The sequence below is a fragment of the Sminthopsis crassicaudata genome, chromosome 3, assembly GCF_048593235.1.
Source record: "Sminthopsis crassicaudata isolate SCR6 chromosome 3, ASM4859323v1, whole genome shotgun sequence".
Classification (NCBI taxonomy): Eukaryota; Metazoa; Chordata; class Mammalia; order Dasyuromorphia; family Dasyuridae; genus Sminthopsis; species Sminthopsis crassicaudata.
Genome location: NC_133619.1, coordinates 535,666,047 through 535,689,277, shown reverse-complemented (window position 1 = coordinate 535,689,277; position 23,231 = coordinate 535,666,047). Strand labels below are relative to the sequence as shown.

The 23,231-nt window shown below is 32.3% G+C and overlaps 1 protein-coding gene across 3 annotated transcripts in view; it reads left to right on the top strand.

The window, feature by feature from the left end:
* DYNC2H1 (dynein cytoplasmic 2 heavy chain 1) overlaps positions 1 to 23,231 on the top strand; it is a 394,253-nt gene that overhangs the window by 79,178 nt on the left and 291,844 nt on the right. For all 3 annotated transcript variants that reach the window (XM_074304391.1, XM_074304390.1, XM_074304389.1), the window contains exons 21-31: positions 401 to 550; positions 1,020 to 1,225; positions 1,813 to 1,968; positions 2,052 to 2,166; positions 2,662 to 2,832; positions 5,303 to 5,685; positions 5,970 to 6,102; positions 6,195 to 6,312; positions 6,811 to 6,923; positions 9,050 to 9,169; positions 11,094 to 11,244. In XM_074304391.1, the coding sequence (XP_074160492.1) occupies positions 401 to 550; positions 1,020 to 1,225; positions 1,813 to 1,968; positions 2,052 to 2,166; positions 2,662 to 2,832; positions 5,303 to 5,685; positions 5,970 to 6,102; positions 6,195 to 6,312; positions 6,811 to 6,923; positions 9,050 to 9,169; positions 11,094 to 11,244 (1,816 nt within the window). The remainder of the gene's footprint in view (positions 1 to 400; positions 551 to 1,019; positions 1,226 to 1,812; positions 1,969 to 2,051; positions 2,167 to 2,661; positions 2,833 to 5,302; positions 5,686 to 5,969; positions 6,103 to 6,194; positions 6,313 to 6,810; positions 6,924 to 9,049; positions 9,170 to 11,093; positions 11,245 to 23,231) is intronic.

Here is a 23,231-nt window from a genome sequence, read left to right as displayed (position 1 = left end):
CAGAGATCTTATGTGTCCACTCTCTTCACTTCTATACATAAAGACCTAGAATAAAGGCTTTTGCTTATCCTGACTCCGGCTGATTCTAAGGCATCTAGGGTCCTAATGTGGTAGCCACAGGCGCAGAGACAAAAAATGGAGTATTGAATGTGTGTGAAGAGCAGGAATAATGCCCACTTTAATACTGGAGGGTGCTTAAGAGTTTGATTTTACTTTTAATATAATATAATAACTCTTAAAACAAAAATGAAGAATGAAAGTTTTAAGAATTTTGTTTTTTCCTCATCAAAAAAATAATGTAGACACTCGATTACTTTGAAACTAATAAAGTATTATTTAATAAATCAGTTTTTATAAGTATTATAGCTCATTAATTTTATATATATTTTTCAACATTTAGATTTTGCCTTTATTTCAAAAAGCTGAAGATAAAAACAGACTTTTACGAACCGTGGCTGGTGGAGGTTTAGAAACTATTAGTAACCTGAGAGCTAAGTGGGATAAGTTTGAATTAATGATGGAAAGTCATCAACTCATGATTAAAGATCAAGTAAGAAATTTTATTAAAGTGAAATTTGGATTTTTCTCATTTAATGTGAAAATGTGTTTGATCTCAGTTTTTTTCTCTTTAGCAAATTTTCTGACCTGGGCTAACTGACTGACAGATGAACATATGTCAGAGAGATTTTGAATTTCTTTACTCACATATCCATATCTTTTAAGTTTAATATAATATTCCCTGTATCTTTAGAGTAGCTTTCCTAAATGTTCTAGGAAGACTTGTTTAACCTTGTACAGTTGATGAGAGATTGTTAATCCTCTATTTGAATGCCTTCTGATTGGGTGTGTTAAGAATGTTGTTTAGGTACACACAAACACACACACACACACACATACACATTCATATATTTGTAAATATTCACTATAGAGAATTCTGGGTTTTTTTTGTTTTTTTTTTTTTGGCGATTCTAAATCGGGAGTTAGCTTTCTAAATTCTTTTAACTGCATTATCTTTGTAGATTGAAGTGATGAAAGGAAATGTGAAGTCTCGTCTTCAGGTCTACCTTCAAGAATTGGAAAAATTTAAAGCTCGTTGGGATCAACTAAAACCCAGTGATGATGTTATTGAAACAGGCCAACAAGGTGCTCTTGAGAGAAGTGCAAAGTCAATAAAGGAAAAAAAAGTGGAATTTGATGACCTTGAAAATATAAGGAAAAAACTGGTGTATGTTGATTTCTTCACTTTAAAGCTAATAAGCTTATTTTGAATATTAAGAAACTAAAATATTATTTCCTTGTGTAAAATTAGGAGATTTAAATTAATATCCAAAAAAAACCACTTCAAAGCATAATGTTCAAGTTCCAGTTATATTCCAGAAATAGATTGAGTTTTGAAATTGCAGCTATACAGGCACATAAAGCAGCACAAAATTACTGTGTTTGAGACAGAATGGAAGTTTTAGCGCCATAATATTTTGTTTCTTTAATAGCATTAAATCTTGTTATAACTAGGAGTATTCTGTATTCCATGAGATAGTACTTTGAATTCATAAGACAGATCTGCTATTTTCATGTACCTAAATATCTTCTATTTCTAAATTCATTAGTAACAAAATTCCTTTCAGTTGTTTTCTTGCTGAAAAATATTTATATTAATGAAATACAAGTTTTTGTTAGTAGTGCTTATATGATATATTCAGACAGTTATGATTTTGAGCAGTTGTTTCTCAGAAAAGGAAACAGTCAAATAATTTTGTATGACTACAGTCTTGGTTTTTTTATTCCAATAATATTTGTGTCTATTTTCTCTAGCGATGACTGTCACCATTTTGGGATAGATGAGCCCAACTTTTCCATGGCATACAGCATCTCCAAAGACATTGAGACTTGTGCACAAGTCTGGGAACTTTATGAAGAATTTCATCAGGGATTTCAGGAAAAAGCTAAAGAAGACTGGATTACTTTTAGGTTTGATTTTTGTGGATTTTAAAATGTCATTGCTATGTTTATTATAATTTTGTGATGTCCATTAAATATGTAATTTTTAATAGGAGCAAGATCTATGTTTTTGAGGAATTTTTGATGACTTGGCATGACAGACTGAGAAAAGTGGAAGAACATTCAGTAATGACAGTCAAATTACAATCAGAAGTTGACAAATATAAAGTAAGTTATTTTGTAAGTTTTTCATTTTTATTTGAAAAATTTGTATTTTTTTGTATTAAAATGGCATCAAGTCCTCTGGTTAAATTAGATTTCATTATTTTTTAAGTAAGACTACATATTTCTTTGGTTCTTTGGTCAATAAATAATTGTAGAAAATTAATAATAGCATAATCTTATTTTCCTTGTTAACAATTTAGATGAAAATAATAACTGTAAGTCATTGTCAGTATCAGTAAACTCACAAATAAAATGTTGACTATATCAGGCCTCTACCGGAGATCATATATTATAATGAAATTGAGATTTATATCTTGTATGAAAAATCATATGGTAAAGGAAATTGATTTCTTACTATAATAATTATATAAAGACTATATGTTTCAATGTGAAGCTTTTTATTTAATGCTTATTAAGAAAAATAATTAAAATTTTGATGACTAATAACAATAAAATGAAAAATAATTACTTTTCCTTTTGTGTATTGCTTTTTTGCAGATGGTAGTTCCTGTTCTGAAATATGTCAGAGGAGAGCATCTTTCTCCAGATCACTGGCTTGACCTTTTTCGTCTACTTGGCCTTCCTAGGGGCACTAGTTTAGAGAAATTATTATTTGGAGATCTTCTCAGAGTAGCTGAAACAATTGTAGCCAAAGCTTCAGATCTTAAAGTATGTATAGCTTCTAAAATATTCAGTGATTGTACACTTTTACTTCATAAATATGTGTGAATGTACTTACACAAACATACATGTATATATTTGTATGTAATGTATGTATATATGTATATATATATGCATTTTTTTTTATATACAGTTGAAAGGCATTTTGCTGTAGTCGGATAGAGAACTATCCAGGAATACTTGGGTTCAAATTCTACTTCTGACTTATGCTTCTATGTGAATCTAGGGAAATCCCTTAACCTCTCACTGCCCCCAGTTAACTTTAAAGACAAGTATATATGTGTGCATATATACACATATAGACATATACACACACATACCCTGTCTATATATGTAAACCTATACATATGTATGTATGTATGTATGTATAGATATGCATTTATAAATTAGAGGTAGTGAGGGAGAGAAAGATGATGAATCTAGAGCTGGAAGAGAAATCAGAGATTATTCAATCCAATTTCTTTATTTTACATACAAGGATACTGAGGTTAAGTGACTTCATATCATTTCTAAAAATTAGAAATAGAATCTAAACTAGGGTCCTATGATTATTGAGCTAGTATTCTTTCTACTATGCCATATTGTCTTCGATATATCTTTATTTGCATCTATATCTGTATTTGAATCTGTGTCCATATTATTATTGAATATAGTTATTGAACTAAGTAAGTTTTAGATTTTTCCCATTTTAAAATTTTATTCTTATTTTTTTAAGTTAATTTACAGAAAATATTCTTAAACACATTTTAAACTTTAATAAATTTAAATATTTACATACATTGTCTTTGGGGCCATGGTGGGAATAATCACATGGCTAAGACTACTTTAACTTGATAATTTAATCCACTCAGTCATTTAATAAACATATATAAAGCATCTACTTTTTGCATTGTGCTAGGTGCTACAAATACAAAATGAATTTATGACATCAGGGACTTTACATTATATCAGGGGAGACTATAAAGGATAAATATTTACAAAATACATAAGGTAAGTTTTTGAAGGAAGGGTTTAAGCAATTGAAGGGATGAGAAGAGTCTTCTTTTAAAAGCTGATGCTTGCTTTGAGCTTAGAAACTAGGGATTGTATGAAGTGGAAGATGAAAAGGGCCATTGAATGCAACATTCATTCATTAAGAATACTAAAAAGACTGGTTTCTCTGGACCAAAGAAGTATGAGGAAGAAAAAACATAAAAATGGAAAAGTAGTTGAGTGCCAACTAGCTGTGAAGGACTTACATTGACAAATGGAGAAGTCTGTATTTGATCCTATAAGTAATAGAAAAACCATTGGAATTTATTGAGGGAGACTGACATGCTTAGACCTATGCTTTAGAACAGTTCTTTTGTCAGCTGTATTGGAACGAAAAGGATATAACATACCTTAGATGAAAGTTTTATTGCATTGCAGGTGATCCACATACATTTTTCTTAAAATATACTTTTGTGCTTTGAAAGGTCTACACTTCGATTAATGTAATTACTCTCTCTGCTGGTACAAGTTTCAACCAAGAAACTTTTCATGATCCAGTGTGTTAGAATTATAAGGTGAGGGTCTGGTCGTCTGCTTAATTATAATCCTTCTCTGGGAGAAGATCTGTAAAATCTTTTCCTCTGTGCGCAGGTTTCTTGGGAGCTCTAAATCTCCTCCAGCTCTTGTCTTTCCCTAAATCAGACTGGTTTCCTTTCAGCCTGCCTGATATCACAACTCTGTATCAGAGTAGATTCTCTCAGACCCAATGCTGCCCTTCTTTTATCCTCCCAGAGAAAGGTGAGGGCTCAGGTTGTCTGGACAGTGACAAGGTGAAAACTCAGGTTGACTTGACAGTTCTCTGGCTCAGACCTTTGGTTAGGGCCTTTAAAGGGAGTTTATACCTTAGGAATTCTAAGAGGAGCAAGTTCACTGGTGGAAGTATTTCCCCATGCCCCATTGAGTTCTCACATGCCTATTCTCTGGGAGGATAAAAGAAGGGCAGCATTGGGTCTGAGAGAATCTACTCTGATATAGAGTTGTGACACTAGGCAGGCTGAAAGGAGACCAGTCTGATTTGGGGAAGTACAAGAGCTGGAGGAGATTCAGAGCTCCCAAGAAACCTGCACACAGAAGAAAAAAATTTACAGATCTCCTCCCAGAGAAGGATTATAATTGAGCAGACGACTGGACCCTCACCTTGTAATCCTAACATCAGTGGCTTAAAAAAAATCTCATTTTATTATCATCCTTTTAGAGATAATCTGTCAACCACTATTGAATGACAGACACGTAGTCTTCCCCTGCGTTCGTATTTGAAGGCTCTCTAGAGTGGTAAGTGCTACTAGGCTTTCACTGGCAAAACTGAGAGTTATCTCCCTAGGACAAGCATTGAAGCATAAGTTTTAATGAACATTTTTGAAACACACTTATTTCATTGTCTGTAGTTAAATATTATTTCATGCTTATATTTGCTTTGTTTAAACAGGATTTGAATAGCCGAGCACAAGGTGAAGTTACAATAAGAGAAGCTTTACGTGAGCTTGATCTCTGGGGAGTTGGAGCAGTGTTTACCTTAATAGATTATGAAGATAGCCAAGGCCGAAATCTCAAGCTGATTAAAGACTGGAAAGATATAGTGAACCAGGTTGGAGATAATAGATGTCTTCTTCAGTCCCTAAAGGATTCTCCATATTATAAAGGATTTGAAGATAAAGTATCAATTTGGGAAAGAAAACTTGCAGAATTAGATGAGTATCTGCAAAATTTAAATCAAATTCAAAGAAAGTGGGTGTATTTGGAACCCATTTTTGGTCGTGGAGCTTTACCCAAAGAACAGGCACGTTTCAACAGAGTTGATGAAGATTTCAGGTTAGTATAATGAGAAGACTTTAATGTTTTATAGATTTTTAATCAGTTGCTTTTTTAAGTATGTTACAAAAGTAGATAACATGGGGTATACTATAGAATATAAGTTATAAATATTTTATGTAGTTATAGTAATAGTTATCATAATTGTAGCATGTTTCTGATTTTATTATATTTCTTTTAAAGAAACAACCTGAAATTATTTGGTATAAACAATTTACACTCAGGTCAAATACAAAGTAGTAATGATACATATATAAGTTATATCTTGCATTTTTTTCCAACAGGACAATAATGACAGACATCAAGAAAGATAATAGAGTTACATCATTGACTACTCGTGCAGGAATCAGGAATGCTCTGATTACTATTCTTGATCAGCTGCAGAGGTGCCAAAAATCGCTGAATGAATTTTTGGAGGCAAGACTTATTAACTATTTGGAATAAGTATTTTATGTCACATATATGTTATGTATATCTTAAAATTCCATTTACTTATTTATTTTTATTAGGAAAAACGTTCAGCATTTCCAAGATTTTATTTTATTGGAGATGATGACTTGTTAGAAATCTTGGGCCAGTCTACTAACCCTGCTGTTATTCAGTCTCATCTAAAGAAACTGTTTGCTGGTAGGATAACATGGGCAGTGTTGCATGTTTTCAATAAATACTCTTAAGTCAATTTAATTGTGTAACTGTATTTATAGAAAAGATAAGGGATATGCTTTAATAAATGTTTAATATGTTGAGATAGACAATTTACTTTTCCAAAATGTATACTTTTGGGAAATACGTATACACATACATATGCAAGTATAAAAGTTGATATAGTTTTTTTTTTAATTTTAAAAATAATTTGAGTAACAGCAACCTTTTGTAATTAGTTTTAAATTTTAAAAAGAACAGGGAAATAATTTTTGAAATTAAATTTATTATATCTAAGGAAATATTTATTGATTAGTTAGTACTTCTTGGTTAGTTGACAAGCCAACATGTAATAGAATCGATGATGATATCCCTTAAAAGTGAAATTACACATTATTTGTGTCTATATGGTATTGCATAAGACTGGTTCAGAAGGATGTCTTCAATATCATGTTAAGTTTATTTATTATCTTCATATTTTAGGTATTAACAGTGTGTGTTTTGATGAGGAATGTAAGTATATAACTGCAATGAAATCTTTAGAGGGAGAAGTGGTACCTTTTAAAAACAGAATTCTTCTCTCTAATGATGTTGAGGTAAGGAACTTTTATAAGTATGCAATCAAAAATTGATACTTAAGTAAATTTTCCCACATTTAACAAATTGTACATTTGTCAATTATCTATTGAATTTGATCAGTTTGGACTGTCAGAACAGATAATTTATACCAATGAGAAAAATTTTCATTTGCTATGTTACTTTTAAGTTAAAGATATTTTTATTTTTAGAAGAAAAATAATTGTAGATAATGAGACATTGAATGTATATTTTCTTATTATTCTTTCTTTAGGCTATTTTGAGAATCAATCCCTGACTGGCTTTAAATTGTCAGCATGATTTTATTTTTTAAATACTTTTTTCAGATCTAGACTTGTTTTTGACTTGATTATCTTAATTGTAAGTTACATTTCTTCAGATTCCATAAAGTTTTTGCAAATATTTTTTGTATATTTGAAGAAAATTCTTCATAAAAACCTCAAAGGGAGCAAATGGGCTTTTGCAGGTGATTATCACCTGTCCTAGCCAATCTCCCAATTCCCCATTTCCCTCTTTACTCCAAAAGCTCTTCCTTGCATGCTGCTTTTATAAGAAAAAATTCCCAATTCCACGTCTCTTCTTCTTCTACTGCACCCTTCTTTCTCATGCCTTCATTTTTTTTTTTGGATTATTTAGGCATAAACAACTCAAATCTGTATCCTTTTTCTATGTAGACTTTTAATTACTAAAGATAAAAGTCTTAGGAGTTACATGTATCATTTTCTCTAATAGGAATATAAACAGTTTAATTTTATTGATTTATGATTACTCTTTCATATTCACCTTTTTAAGTTTTTCTTGAATCATGTTGGAATGTCAGATTTTCTATTTATCTTTTTTTTTATCAGGAATTTTTGAAAGTGTTCTCTTTTATTGAATGCCTATCTTTTCTCTTGAAAGAGTATATTCAGTTTTGTTGAATAAATTATTCTTTGATTGTAATTCCTAGATCTTTTGCTCTCTGGATTATCATATTCCAAGCCCTTAAAAACCTTAGTACAATTACATCACTACAGCACACTGAGCATGTGCCAGCTGTAGAACTATTACATCACACTAAGTATATGTGAACTAGAGAACCATTATCTCATCAGTCGTACTGCATAAACACTATGCTGTAAATATCTTTGCTTCAAGTATACTTTTCTGAAGGAAAGGAGGCAATAGGGCTGCAGGCTTTTTTTTGTGTGTGTTTTCACATCTAGTTCAGGGGGTCTACAAGTTTTTGTTGCTTCCAAAAGGGAAGACGAGAGATATGATTATTGATCTCCCAATCTATGCTTTGGTCTTTATGCAGGAAGGGCCCTTTCTTCTCCAACTATAAGTATTAGTGCTCCTCTTGGCCTTGAAACTGTGACCCACAATTGTTCGTGGACAAGAAAATGGCCACTAATTGTACTTAGTGTCAGCAAAGGATCTCCTATAATCTTTTTTTTTTTTTTTTTTTTTTCCTGACTAGTTGTCTGACCCCTTTACCATCTCTGGATTGCGAGTCTTGATATGCTGCTGCTACTGTCACTCCATGCCCTGCTTCTGGTGCTGCTATCATGTTTTAGGGCTGTCACAGACCTTTCTTGATGACCTCCTAAGTTGTCCTAGGCTAAAAAGATATCTTACTCTGACCCCTTTTTTGCTATGCTTCAGAATTTAATGTGAAGAGTTTTAAAAAGTTGTTTGGACAAAAATATTGGGAGACTTCTCCTGGATTGTTGCCTGTATTCTATTATCTAGGTTTCACTCTAAAGTGCAGAGTCTGGATAATCTAGGTTCAAGTCCTATCATTGACACATATTAATTGTGTCCATGCCCATTGGACCAGTCACTTAACCTCTCTAAATGCCCCAGGAAACTTGTTAAGACAGTAATTAGGAGTTTCCTATATGCATCTAGAAGAAATTTTTACTTTAGAAGTTCCTTCTAACAGGGCTCAATATAAATAAAAATATTAATAAAAATCACAAGTCTGTACTGCAAAAATATGTTTGTTATAGTATACATTTTTGAAATGTTAGATTTGTTACAAAATAAAACCACATGGCAAAATAAATTTAACTTATTTTATTAAGGTATTTAACAAATGAATGATATTTTTTGGTGATTTTTTTCCCCTAATTTTTAAAATAAGATTTGGCTGAATGGTTTGGCCATGGAAATGAAGGAGACGCTGAAACAATTATTAATTGAATGTGTTACTACTGGACGAAGTTCTCAAGGTGCAATTGACCCATCTCTTTTTCCTTCCCAGGTAAGGTTGATTCTGAAGTAGTATAAGGAGCTATTGTGATGATTGCTTGAGAGTCCAGAGGCTGAAGTTGTAGTCATATAGATACCACTAAATTGCTGTATAACCTTTAGCTTACCTAGGTTTTAGTTGTCCTTGTCTCTGAGAGAGTAGTATTAGATGATCTATAAGATTCCTTCCCATTTTAAAATTCTACAAAATTAAGTTTCTAGTTCCTTCTGGATGTTAGTTTGACCATATGTTGAGAATAAAGGTTACAGCACATGATGTCTAATTTCTCCTCCAAATTTAAAATTTCATGCTTCTCATTGATAAAATCTAATCAACAATTCTTGAAGTTTATTTATAGTGTACATCACATATAAATGTCTCAACCAATGTAGTTTTGTATTAATGTTAGTAATTTATTTTAGACAAACTCCCCCTCATAGTGTGAAACCACATTGCAGATATCATTGGCCAGTTCCCTGAGACAGTTGTGCCAAATTTAATTAATTAATTAAAATTAATCAAAATTAATAATTTCAGCTATTATTGATCACTAGACTCAGATATTAAAAAAAAACCCAACAAACCTTCAGTTAGAAGCATTCAACTTCTTTGGCTTGCCTGGTCATATTCTTAACTTAGCACTTTGTGTCATTCTTAAGGTACTTATCTTTCCACACATTTTATCATAATTACTTGTGCCTATATTTTAACCTCCATTACTATATTATAATCTTCTGTAGATCATAGACTGTCTTTTCATTTTTTTACTTCCTTAAATGCTTATTAGCACAGTGACACATATATGTCAATTAATGTATATTAAAAGCTGTGATTTTCTATTTTTTTTTTTTTGTAAACTAGAAAACTATGGAAACTTGTGATATTACTCAATCAAATCTTTTATCTATAACTTACATTAAAATAAAATTAATTTAACTCAACAAACATTGAGAAACTATTATATATATGGTACTGTGCTAGTACAGAATGGTATGATTATACCTAAGATTAACTCTGGTAGCTAGAAGTTTGTTCTTTTTTTGCTGCTTTTTTGTTCATAAGCTGGAGTGGAAGCATTCATTTTATCTTAGGGTAATATGATGTTGTAATTTACCTATGTACATCATTGTCCTTAGAGGTTTTGGAGAGAAAAATAATGAAATGAGGGACAACATGTTTCAAAAAATATGTAAATCTTACTTATTTAAGCCATCTGGCTCTAATACGCTCTACCATAATAATAGTTAATAAAACTTTACCTAACTATAAGAGAACATTATTATTTGATAGATAAAGGTTTTGCGTATGTGGTACTTACTTATATACTTCACTCTTTCAGTACATAGGACTTAGTAAAATATTTGTTGAATTAAATTGAATTGGATCAAATAAAACTAATAGATTAAATTTTATTATCAGATGGAGTAATAAATAATTTGATAAGTGTATTATATTAAGCTGGTGAATGAACATTAATATTTTGCATTAATTTAATTATATCTAAGAAAAATTCCTCAAGCTTTTCTCCTTTTTGCAAATATCACATTTTAATTTTGTTTAAGGAAAGTGAAGGCAGTTAGTTAACATAGTAGATAGAGCTCTTAACTTGGTGTTATGAAGACCTGAGTGCAAATCCTTCTTCAAACTCTTACTAGCTGTAAAGCTGGTCACTTAACTTCATAGTACTTCAGTTTCATCCTTGTATAAAATGGAGATAATAATTGCATGTATATTCCAGGTTTGTTGTGAAGAAAAAAAATGAGATATTATTGGAGACTTTGCAAATCTTAAAAATGCCAATGTTGGTGATGATTGTTATTATTTGTGACAATCAGTGTTTTCTGTTCTTAATTTTTCCTAACAATTAGCAATGATTTGTAGGATCAGATTTTAGCTCTTATTTATTGTTTGGGGTTTTTTTGTCTTTATTTGATAGATTCTGTGCTTGGCAGAACAGATTCAGTTCACTGAAGATGTGGAAAATGCCATACAAGACCATAGTCTTCATCAAATCGAGTTAGAACTTATGGCTAAGCTAGAGCATTATACCAACATAGATACCAGCTCTGAAGATCCTTCAAATACAGGTAATTGTTTTGTTTCATACTACAAATATACCCAGAAAACTTAAAAATACATTTATATTAAAAGTTATGTAAAACATGGGCATAGAATTGTCCTTTGATGTGATGAAAATAATATATCCAAACCCAATATGTAACATTCGTTGCTTTGGGGAAACAGTAGACACATTTTAGAAAGTACAAAGACACAGCAAGGATGCCTTCCTCACCATTCTACTTTGATTTAACAATAGAGAGGGATATATTTCTGAATATTTTATTGACATGTCAGTGAGTGGATTTATAAGTTTGTTCTGCCAGCACTAGTTCTGCCTATCTGCATGACTTCCCCTGATCTGTTCTTGTCCATATTCTTAAACTCTCAGAGCATGTATCTAATGTGTGAGGCATATTTCTCTAGTTCTTTATATTTAGTGGATACTAGAAGAGAGTGGCCGCCTGACTCTTTTCCTTTACCTGCCTGCTTCCTGATTAACCTAACTGTTTTTCTAATCATATTTCCTTAGTGATGTCTTAACTGTATGGCCTGCAGGTCAAATCTGGCTTGTTGCCTACCTTTGTAGGACCTGAGATAGTGGTTTTTACTTTTTAAAATACATAAAATATTCACTAATATAAAAACCATTTTTAGCTTGTGGGTCATATGAAAATAGATTTGGGGGAGGGTTAAGGTGATTTGGTCAGGAATCATCGTTTGCTGACTATTAGAAATGAGATCATTATAAATAAACTTCAACATGCTCACGCATATTATGCATCTATCTATTGTTATTTTGGTCATTTGAAGCTTTAATTCCTCAAAGATTATGGTATTTCAATATTTGTAATCATACAATATTTTCAGGAGAACATTTCTGTTGAAAATATTGGTCTTTCAACTGTGGGAACAGCTTGGAATCATTAAAAAAATGTTTAGTTTTCCAAATGTAATTTAGTCTATATTACTCTTCCTCTTCAGTTCTGAGCTTAATTCAATGTACATATAATTTCAATTACATTTACTAATGTGCTAATTCAGTGGAGCAATTATTCAGCTAGTGTGTGTGTGTATATATATATATATATATATACATATATATGCATATATATACACATATGCATATATACAATTTATATGAATATATAACATACATACATACACCTACATATTTAAACAGATATTATATTTTCATCTCTAGTTCTTTCTATATGGATTATAACATTGTCATAATAGTTATACCAATTGACCAAATAAACATCATAGCTTAAATGTCTTAAATTAAGCTGATGAATAAATATCAATATTTTGCAAAAATTTAGTTATATCTTAAGAAATCTTCCTCAAACAGTTTTGTTTGTGCTTTAAATTTTGTTTGTACTTTAAATTTTGTTATCAAAATTATTCATTTTATCTCCTGTGAATCTATCTCTTGTTTGATCATGAATTATTTTGCTATCCATGAATCTGAGAGAGTTTTTTTCTATGCTACTTTAAATTATTACACAATCCCCAATGCCTAAATCAAGTACCCATTTGGAGTTTGTCTTGGTATATGGTATGAAATACTGCTTTATACCTAGCTTCTGTCTGTTTTTTCTGAATAATGAGTTCTTATCCAAATAGCTATTTTTTCAGTTTATTAAGTGACAGTTCACTGCTTTCTATATACTGTATATATAATTGATTATACTGATCAGTTTACTCTATTTCTTACTCAGAACCAAACTGTTTTGACAATTACAGTTTGTAGTGTGGTTGAGATCTAGTTCTCACTTCTTTAACTTTTCATTAATTCTTTTATATTCTTGACCTTTTATTCTTCCAGATGAATTTTGTTGTTACTTTTTCTAGCTCTCTAAGATGATATTTTGGTAGTTTGATTGTCAAGGTACTGAATAAGTAAATCTATTTAGGTTATATTGTCATGCTTATTAATTTTATTTAGCTTACCCACGAGCAAATAGTATTTCTGAAATTATTTAGATCTGGATTTATTGCTTAAATAACATCTTTTTAAATTTTTCTCTCATTTATTGATCATTTAATTTATGATACAAGAAAACAGACATTCAGTAAGAATTTATTAAAACCCATGACATACAAGGCACTCTGGATAAATGACAAAAACAAAACTGTACTTCTCAAAAAGCTTACATTATATTATTATTTTTATTAAAGCTTTTTATTTATAAAACATATGCATAGATAATTTTTCAACATTAACTCTTACAAAGCCTCTGAAATCATCCTGTTGGTTGCTTCTTACAGTACAATAATATTCCATAATATTCATATACAATAATTTATTCAGCCATTCTCCAATTGATGAGCATCCATTCAGTTTCTGGTTTCTTGCTGCTAAAAAGGGCTGCCACAAACATTTTTGCAATAAACACTTGTATTTATATAGTTCCTTTGCATGTCTTGGGGCATCTGTGTAGAATAGTGGGTAAAGTTCTGAGCCTGGTGTTAGGAAGACTCGAGTTCAAATATGGCTTCAGACATTTACTAGCTGTGTGACCCTGGGCAAGTCACTTAACCCTGTTTGCCTCAGTTTCCTTATCTGTAAAATGAATTGGAAAAGGAATGACAAATCCCTCTAGCATTTTTGCCAGTAAACCTAAATGAGGTCATGAAAAGTTAGATATGACTAAAATTAATTAACTTCTTGTTCCACTTAGGTTTTTGGTGTTTTTTTTTTTTTTTTGATTCACTGTCATTTTGTAAGTGAAGCAGTTATCCACAAAAAGTAATAATTTTGTATCCTTATTGACTTTGCTTATTACTTCATTTTCCCCCTAATTTTTGCTATAGCTAACATTAGTGGTTGAAATTGAAAAGTAATGGTGATAATGGACATTTTTGCTTTAACCTGAGTCTCATTGGAAAGTCCTTTAGATTATCTCTATTACAGATAACGTTGGTTCTTGATTTTAAATAGATATTGTCAGCTTAAAGAAAGCTATTTCTCCAATTTATTCCTCAAATATTTAATAACGTTTTTAACAAGAAACTGTTAGAATTTTGTCATGTTTTTCTGCACCAATTGTAATAATTATATGATTTTTGTTTTGTTATTAATATGCTCAATTATATTCATATATTAATTTATCCATCTTATTATATTTATAATTTCTTAATAATGAACTATCCCTAGTCTACTGCTACAAATGTAATCTGGTCAAAATGTGTGATTTTTGTGATATGTCACCATAGTTTCTTTGCTAATATTTCAAAACTTGACCTCAGTATCACTAGGAATATTGGTCAATAGTTTTCTTTCTATATTTTGACTCTCCCTGGCTTGGGTATTAAGATCATATTTATGTCATAGAAGGAATTTGGCAAGGCTCCTTCTTTTCATATTTTTACAAATATCTTCTTTTATATTAGAATTAATAGTTGTTTAAATGCTTGGTAGAATTTTCTTATAAATCTGTCTTGTTCTGGATTTTTTCTTCACTTTCAGACTTGTTTCTCTTATAAATACATCTGGTTCTAGGAAGTTCATTTATGGCCTATTCAATTTCTTTTTCTAAAGTAGCTTTATTTAAATGTTCTGTTAATTTGGATAATTTATAATAAGGATGATCAATTGTGAAAGACTTAGCTATTATCATCAAGAAAATTATCTAAGACAATTCCAAAGAACCCATTACAAATTCTACCAAACATTTATAATCACAGTACTATAGAAATTATTTGAAAAAAATATTTAAAGGAATACTACTAAATTTCTTTTATGTCACAAAATGAATTTGTTAACAAAGACAGGAAGAAGAAAAACAGAAAAAAATTATAGACCAATTTCCCTAATGATTATCATTACATAAATTTTAAATAAAATATTAGCAAGTAGATTACAGAAATATATCACAAAAATCATACACCATGACCAGTTATATAGGACTGGATCAGTATTAAAAAAGCTATCAGCATAATTGATCACAAAAATAGTGACAAAAAGACAGCACACATTCCTATTAAGAACACCAGAAAACAGCGATTTCAAAAGGATAAGTAGGGTTTATTTAAAATTAAGAGGAAGCATTATCTTTAAAGGGGATAAACTTGGAACCTCCCTGGTAAGAACAGAAATGAAATAAGGATGTTATTTATCACCACTATTATTCAGTGTTATACTAGAAATGTTTGCTGTGGCTATAAGAGAAGAAAAAGGAATTCGAATAGGCAGTGAGGAAACAAAACTTACTCTTTTCAGATAACATGATGGCATATTTAGCAAAAACCTAAATAATCAACTAAAAACTAGTAGATATAATTAACGACCTTAGCAGAGTTGCAGGATATAAAATAAATCCACATAAACCACCAACATCTCTATATTATCAGTGAAACACAGGAGGAAGAGATAGAGAAATTCCTTTTAAAATAGCTGCAGACAATATAAAATACTTGGAGTTCACATGCCAAGAATATTTCAGGATCTGTCTGAACACAGTTACGAAACACTTTTCACACAAAGTCAGATCTAAACTATTGCAAAAGTATCATTTGCTTGTAGGTGGGCCAAGCCAGTATAACAAAAATGATAATTCTATCTAAGCTAAGTTAATTATTCAGTATCCCAACAATAAAATTATCAAAGAATTATTTTATAGAGTTAGAATGTGCTCAGTTTTCCATATCTCTAAGATGAGATTTGAATTTGATAATCTCTTCCAGCTGTAAATTCTATTCCACTATATATTGAAACCCTTTAATACTACAATATACCACTTTCCCTCAAAATCAACTTTTCCCATTTTGAAACTTTAAACTATAGATCCTGTCCTTCTTCTGGTCATCAAGTATTAGCTTATATTTCTGTAACATTGTGTGCCTTTTACATAATTCTATGAAGAAGATAACAGAGATATTATCACATTCATTTTCATAGATGAGGAAACATAAGTCAAATTGTTCTTGATCAGTAAGTAAACAGGTCAGATTCAGATCTTGGTTCCATGACTAATGCTTCATCCACTATACCAAACTGCCTCCAAAATGGACCTCTTGCTGGAGACATAATAAATATTTTTTTTGGTCATTCTGTATTTAAGGAGACTGTATGTCTTGCTTAAAATATCACCAGGCTCATTTGGAAAAAAAAAAAATTGGGCAAAATCAAATGAAGCTATTTTAAAATGTTGATTAAATTCTATTATCTCTTCTGCAAAGTTGAAATCTTATATGCATAAAATTGTTTGAGCAAAGTAGATTATTCAGAAATTAGGATGATATTGCTCTTAACCAAAATCAACCCGATAACTTCTTACTACTCATGTAATTATTCCTGTAAACAGAAAAAAAGTAGTCTGATCAAAGTTATGTTATACTTAACAATGCTATATTTGAAATACATGGTTAAAGAACCATAAAATGATACAATGAATTCACAATTAGAAAGATGCTAATTTAATAAAATCACTTGGAAGAAGTTGTACAAAAGATGGAAGCAGTAAACATTTTTATCCAGCAGCCCTTTCTAGAATTTTGAAAGGATTGTTATTTTTTCCATGTCATTGTGTTATTTTCAAAATTGTTAAAGTTGCTAATCTTCCATATGCCACTAATTTAGGAAATAAACTATATTAGGCTAACGTCTTATGCTAATTTATTTGGAAAGTCAATGATCCCTCCTCAATAGGTTTTATGTAATTCTTTTTCTCATATGCATTGTCATTCATCAGTCAGTCAAATTCTGAAGGTTCCTCAAGGTCATTTTGGAACTTGATAATATGATTTGGAGAAGTCATACATGTTCTATAAGAAATTACTAAAGGCAGTCAAAATGACTCCAGTAGGATGGAAAAATACAGACTAATTCTCCCACCACACCTCATCCACAAATATTTAGAAAATGTACCAGATTGAATTCCTTTCAAGAAAGCTGAGAAATAGGGTAGATTAGGAAGACAGAGAAAAAAGTCTGTGAGCCCTGGGAACATGGTGGGGCTAGAAGAATGCTGCCAGCACTAGCACCCAAGGACAGAGAGTCCAGCCTGGGTCCTACAGCAGAATGCATATGAGCAGGAAGAAACCCGTGGGGATATAACTCTAGTATAAAGTACAGTAAAGGGCACTATCTGGTATCTTTGTTGCCCATAACCCAGTTCCTGGGCACATTTAGTGGGGATTTACAATTAAGGATGCTGTAGAGCAGAGCTACATACTGTGCAAAGAACACTTCTGGAAGCAATTGGAGCAGAGTTTCAGTTATACCCCTTAGCCAAGGTGGAAGCAGTTGAATAACCAAAGCCGGTGTCCCAAACAAAAGGGAAATCTCTAAACAAAAGTTGTATTCAGTCATCATATACTTGCAAAGTCATCCAGAAGTTACCTGTAAGAATGATCAAATTTTTAAAAAATCCATGACAAAGAGAAAAAAGAACATCTCAAAAATATTTGCACCCTTAACTCCTTTTTCTTGTCACTCTGAATCAAGAAGAAAAAACCCCACAAAGTTGAAGGTCATTTAAAATGTTTGCATCATTTATCAGGGCCTAAGAACTTGTTATCGATTGGCTAACATGCTCATTATGTTCCTTTCCATTCTTAATAAAGTTGATCTTTGATATGAACAGACAATTTTCAGATGAAGAATTAAAACTATTTTTAATCGTATGAGAAGGTGCTCTAAATCACTATTGATCAGAGAATGCAAATTAAGACAACTCTGAAATACCACTACACACCTCTCAGATTGGCTAAAATGACAGGAAAAGACAAGGATGGATGTTGGAGGGGATGTGTGAAAATTAGGACACTAATATATTGTGAACGGATCCAGCCATTCTGGAGAACAGTTTAGAACTATGCTCAAAAAGTTATCAAACTGTGTATACCTTTTCATCCAGCAGTGTTTCTATTGGACTTTTATCCCAAAGAGATCTTAAAGGAAGGAAAGGGACCCACTTGTGAAAAAATGTTTGTGGCAGCCCTTTGTGTAGTGGTTAGAAACTGGAAACGGAGTGGATATCCATGAATCAATTCAATCAATTGGAGAATGGCTGAATAAATTGTGGTATATGAATGTCATGGAATATTATTGTTCTGTAAGAAATGACCAGCAGGATGATTTTGGAGAGACCTGGAGAGAGGACCATGAACTAATCCTAAGTGAAATGAGCAGAAGTGAAATGAGCAGAACAAGGAAATCATGATGCATGGTGACATCAATATTATATGACAATCAATTCATGTCTCTTTCCAACAATGAGATGATTGATGCCAGTTCCAATGATCTTGTGATAAAGAGAGCCTTCTACATCCAGAGAGAGAGAGAGAGAGAGAGAGAGAGGACTGAGGGAACTGAATGTGGATCACAACATAACATTCTCACTCTTTTTTTTATTCGCTTGCATTTTGTTTTCTTACTCATTTACTTTATTTTTTTAATCTGATTTTTTTTGTGTAGCAAGAAAATTATATAAATATGTTTATATATATTGAATTACAAAAATAAAATCACTAATAAAAATAAAGTTGATGCTTTGACAGGTGACTCACTGTATTGCATGGAACAGATAGAATGCTAAAATAAGCCATTCTTATATTTCCCCGTCATCTCTATGCCATATTCAGGCATACAAGTAGAACTTTTCTTAATTTATAGTTAGAAGGAAGCTTTTGGTATATTATAAAATGTAGTTTTGGACATATTGAATTTTAGCAGTCATCATGATGCATATCTTGCAGGCATTTAGACTTAGGAATTCAGAAAGAAGACTAGTAACTTCAAGTACTTGAAGGGAAGTCATGCAGAAGAGGTATTAGACTTAATCCATTTTCCTCTGGAGATTGAAACTGTGGATCACAGTGTGGAAATTGCAGAGACAAATTTCATCTTGATTTAATGAAAAATTTTCAACTAGAGAGTCCAAAAATTTCAGAGATGGTGGGTTTCCTCTCACAGGAAGTAGTCAAATTCTCCAACTCTCTTATCCCTTGTTTATCTTCAACCTCCCTATTAAAAAATTCTGAGACTTCCAGCATGGAGGCAACAGTTGCTTGAGGTCCTCGTTTTCTCTCAGAACTTACTTCATGACAAGCCTCAGACTTAATGCTTGACCCAGAAAGAAATGCACAAATAATCACCAAGAGAAGACATCCTTGAAAGTCGCCAGAAAAGGTCTGTGTTTGCTCGGGGGAGGGTCAGTCAGACTGGGCGCAGACTGAGGGCAGGTAAGCCAGAGCTAGACAAGCAGCTCACACAGCTCAGACTGGAGGGGGGAGGGGTATGATCTCTGCCGGTTCTGCGAAAAGACTTTTTCCCAGTGTGGATATTCTGTCTTGGCAGCAAGCCAGGAGCAGCGGAGAGGTGTAAACACCGGAGGTGAAGATTAAAACCCCAGAAAGCCAGCGTCTCTCAGAACCCGGCCATCCCCAACCCCCACTTGGACTGACTCAGTGCGTTCTCAGAGCCTCACAGCGCAGACTCAGTACAGTCATTGCTGTTCTGTTAGTGGCTCTCTGCTGCCCTACCCCCAGTCTGTAGAGGAAGCCCATTAATACCATCCAGCCCCATCCCCCGCAAAACAGACCAATTGTTTCTCTTGTCAGTTTGTTTTCCTCGATTCCTACTCTGACAAAATGAACAAAAAATTCAAAAGGGCTCTAACCATTGACAGCTTTTGTATGGAGAGAGAGCAGACTTCAAACACTGAGGAGACTAAAAACAGACTATCCCCAGATGAATCCCCTAAGAGGGAGATGAGCTGCTCCTCAATACAAAAGAATCTCAGAGAGGAAATCAAAAAGGCTCTCACAAGAGAGCTGGAAGAGAAATGGGAAAAGGAAAGGGTAGCTTGGCAAGAGAGCCTGGAGAAGTCATCCCATGTATTCAAAGACAGAGTGGATAAAGAAATCAAATCATTGAGAAACAAGATTAGTGAGCTGGAAAAGGTAAACAACTCCAAGGAAAACAGGATTAGTGAGCTGGAAAAAGAAAACAGCTCTCTAAAAAATAAAATGGATAAAATGGAAAAAAATTACATAGAAGATAAAAACTCAATTGGACAATTACAAAGAGATATAAAAAAGTGAATGAAGAAAATACATCATTGAAAATTAGACTGGAACAAGTAGAAATGAATGACTCAAGGAGAAACCAAGAGGTAGTCAACCAAAACCAGAGAAATGAAACAATTGAAAAGAATGTCAAGTACCTTACTAGAAAGACAACAGACCTGGAAAACAGATCCAGGAGAGACAATTTGAGAATAATCGAACTCCCTGAAAAATGTGATGAAAAAAAGACCATTTTCGAGGAAATTATCAAAGAAAACTGCCCAGACATTCTGGAAACAGAGGGTAAAATAGACATTGAAAAAATTCATCGATCACCTACTGAAAGGGACCCTAAAATCAAAACACCAAGAAATATAGTGGCCAAGTTCAAGAACCATCAGACAAAGGAAAAGATATTGGAAGCTGCTAGAAAAAAACAATTCAGATATGGAGGATCCACAATAAGGATAACCCAGGATCTAGCAGCATCCACATTAAAAGAACGAAGGGCCTGGAACATGATATTCCGAAAGGCTAAGGAACTTGGTATGCAGCCAAGAATAACTTACCCAGCAAGAATGAGCATCGTTTTCCAGGGAAGAAGATGGACATTTAACAAAATAAATGAATTCCATCTATTTTTGATGAAAAAACCAGACCTACATTAAAAGGTTTGATCTTCAAAAACAGAACTCAAGAGATTTCTAAAAAGGTTAAAAGAAATCTTGAGAACTATACTTCTGCCAAAAAATATGTAAATAACATATGTACAAATTGTCTTAGAAACTAGAGGTGGAAAGGAAATTATATCATAAAAAAGTGTAAAGTGGTGGTACTACATCTCATGAAGAGGCAAAGGTAACCTATTATATCTGAGAGAAAGAAAGGAGGGAGATGAATATAGTGTGTATCAATAGACATATTCGATTTATGGTGAAACTTCTTCCACTTCATTGAAAAGTGAAAGGGAAGGAGTAAGCTAAGGGGAAGGGAATACAGAAATTGTGAGGAAAAGGGGTAAAATAAGGGGAGGATCTTTAAGGTGGGGGAGGGATCCTAAAAAGGGAGGGCTGTGAAAAGCAAGTGGTGTTCACCAGTTTAATACTGGGTAGGGGGGTAAGAGGGAAGGGAAGGGGAAAGGCATAAGCAGGGGTTAATAGGATGGCAAGCAATATAGAATTAGTCCTTCTAACCATAAATGTGAATGGGGCAAACTCCCTCATAAAGAGGAAGCAGTTAGCAGAATGGATTAAAAGTCAGAATCCTACTATATGTTGTTTACAGGAAACACACCTGAAACAGGGTAATACATTCAAACTAAAAGTAAAAGGTGGAGCAGAATCCATTATGCTTTAGGCAAAACCAAAAAAGCAGGAGTAGCCATCCTCATCTCAGATTAAGCAAAAACAAAAATTGATCTAATTAAAAGAGATAAGGAAGGGCATTATATCCTGCTAAAGGGCAGCATCAATAATGAAGCAGTATCAATATTAAACATATATGCACCAAGTGGTGCAGCATCTAAATTCTTAAAAGAGAAATTAAGAGAGCTGCAAGGGGAAATAGATTGCAAAACTATAATAGTGGGAGATCTCAACTTTGCACTCTCAGAATTAGATAAATGAAACCACAAAATAAATAAGGAAAAAGTCAAAGAGGTAAATACAATAGATCTTTGGCGAAAGCTAAATGGAGACAGAAAGGAATATACTTTCTTCTCAGCAGTTCATGGAACCTATACAAAAATTGATCATATACTGGGGCATAAAAACCTCAAAATCAAAGGCAGTAAGGCAGAAATAGTAAATTCATCCTTTTCAGACCACAATGCATTCAAAATTACATTTAATAAAAAGCCAGAGGAAAATAGACCAAAAATAATTGGAAACTAAATAATCTTATACTAAAGAATGATTGGGTAAAACAGCAAATCATAGACATAATTAATAACTTCACCTAAGAAAATGACAATAATAAGACATCATACCAAAATGTGTGGGATACAGCCAAAGCAGTAATAAGGGGAAGTTTTATATCTCTACAGGCCTCCTTGCATAAAATAGAGAAAGAGAGGGCCAACGAATTGGGCTTACAACTCAAATTGCTAGAAAAGGAACAAATTAAAAACCCCCAGACAAACACAAAACTTGAAATTCAAAAAATAAAAGGTGAGATTAATAAAATTGAAAGTAAAAAACTATTGAATTAATTAATAAAACTAAGACTTGGTTCTATGAAAAAACTAACAAAACAGACAAACCCTTAGTAAACCTGATTTAAAAAAGGAAAGATAATAAAGCAAATTGTTAGTCTTGAAAATGAAAAGGGTGAACTCACCACTAATGAAGAGGAAATTAGAACAATAGTTAGGAGCTACTTTGCTCAACTTTATGCCGATAAATTCGATAACTTAAATGAAATGGAAGAATACCTTCAAAAATATAGCTTGCCCACATTAACAGAGGAAGAAGTAAGTAGTCTAAATAGTCCCATCTCAGAAAAAGAAATAGACCAAGCTATTAACCAACTTCCTAAGAAAAAGTCCCCAGGACCAGATGGATTTACATGTGAATTCTACCAAACATTTAAAGAACAACTAACTCCAATGTTATGTAAACTATTTGAAAAAATAGGGATTGAATGAGTCCTACCAAATTCCTTCTATGACACAGACATGGTACTGATACCTAAACCAGATAGATCGAAAACTGAGAAAGAAAACTATAGACCAATTTCCTTAATGAATATTGATGCTAAAATCTTAAATAAGATATTAGCAAATAGACTTCAGAAAATCATCCCCAGGATAATATACTATCACCAAGTGGGATTTATACCAGGAATGCAGGGCTGGTTTAATATTAGGGAAACTATTAGTATAATTGACCATATTAATAATCAAATTAATAAAAACCATATGATCATCTCAATAGATGCAGAAAAAGCATTTGATAAAATCCAACATCTATTCCTACTAAAAACGCTTGAGAGTATAGGA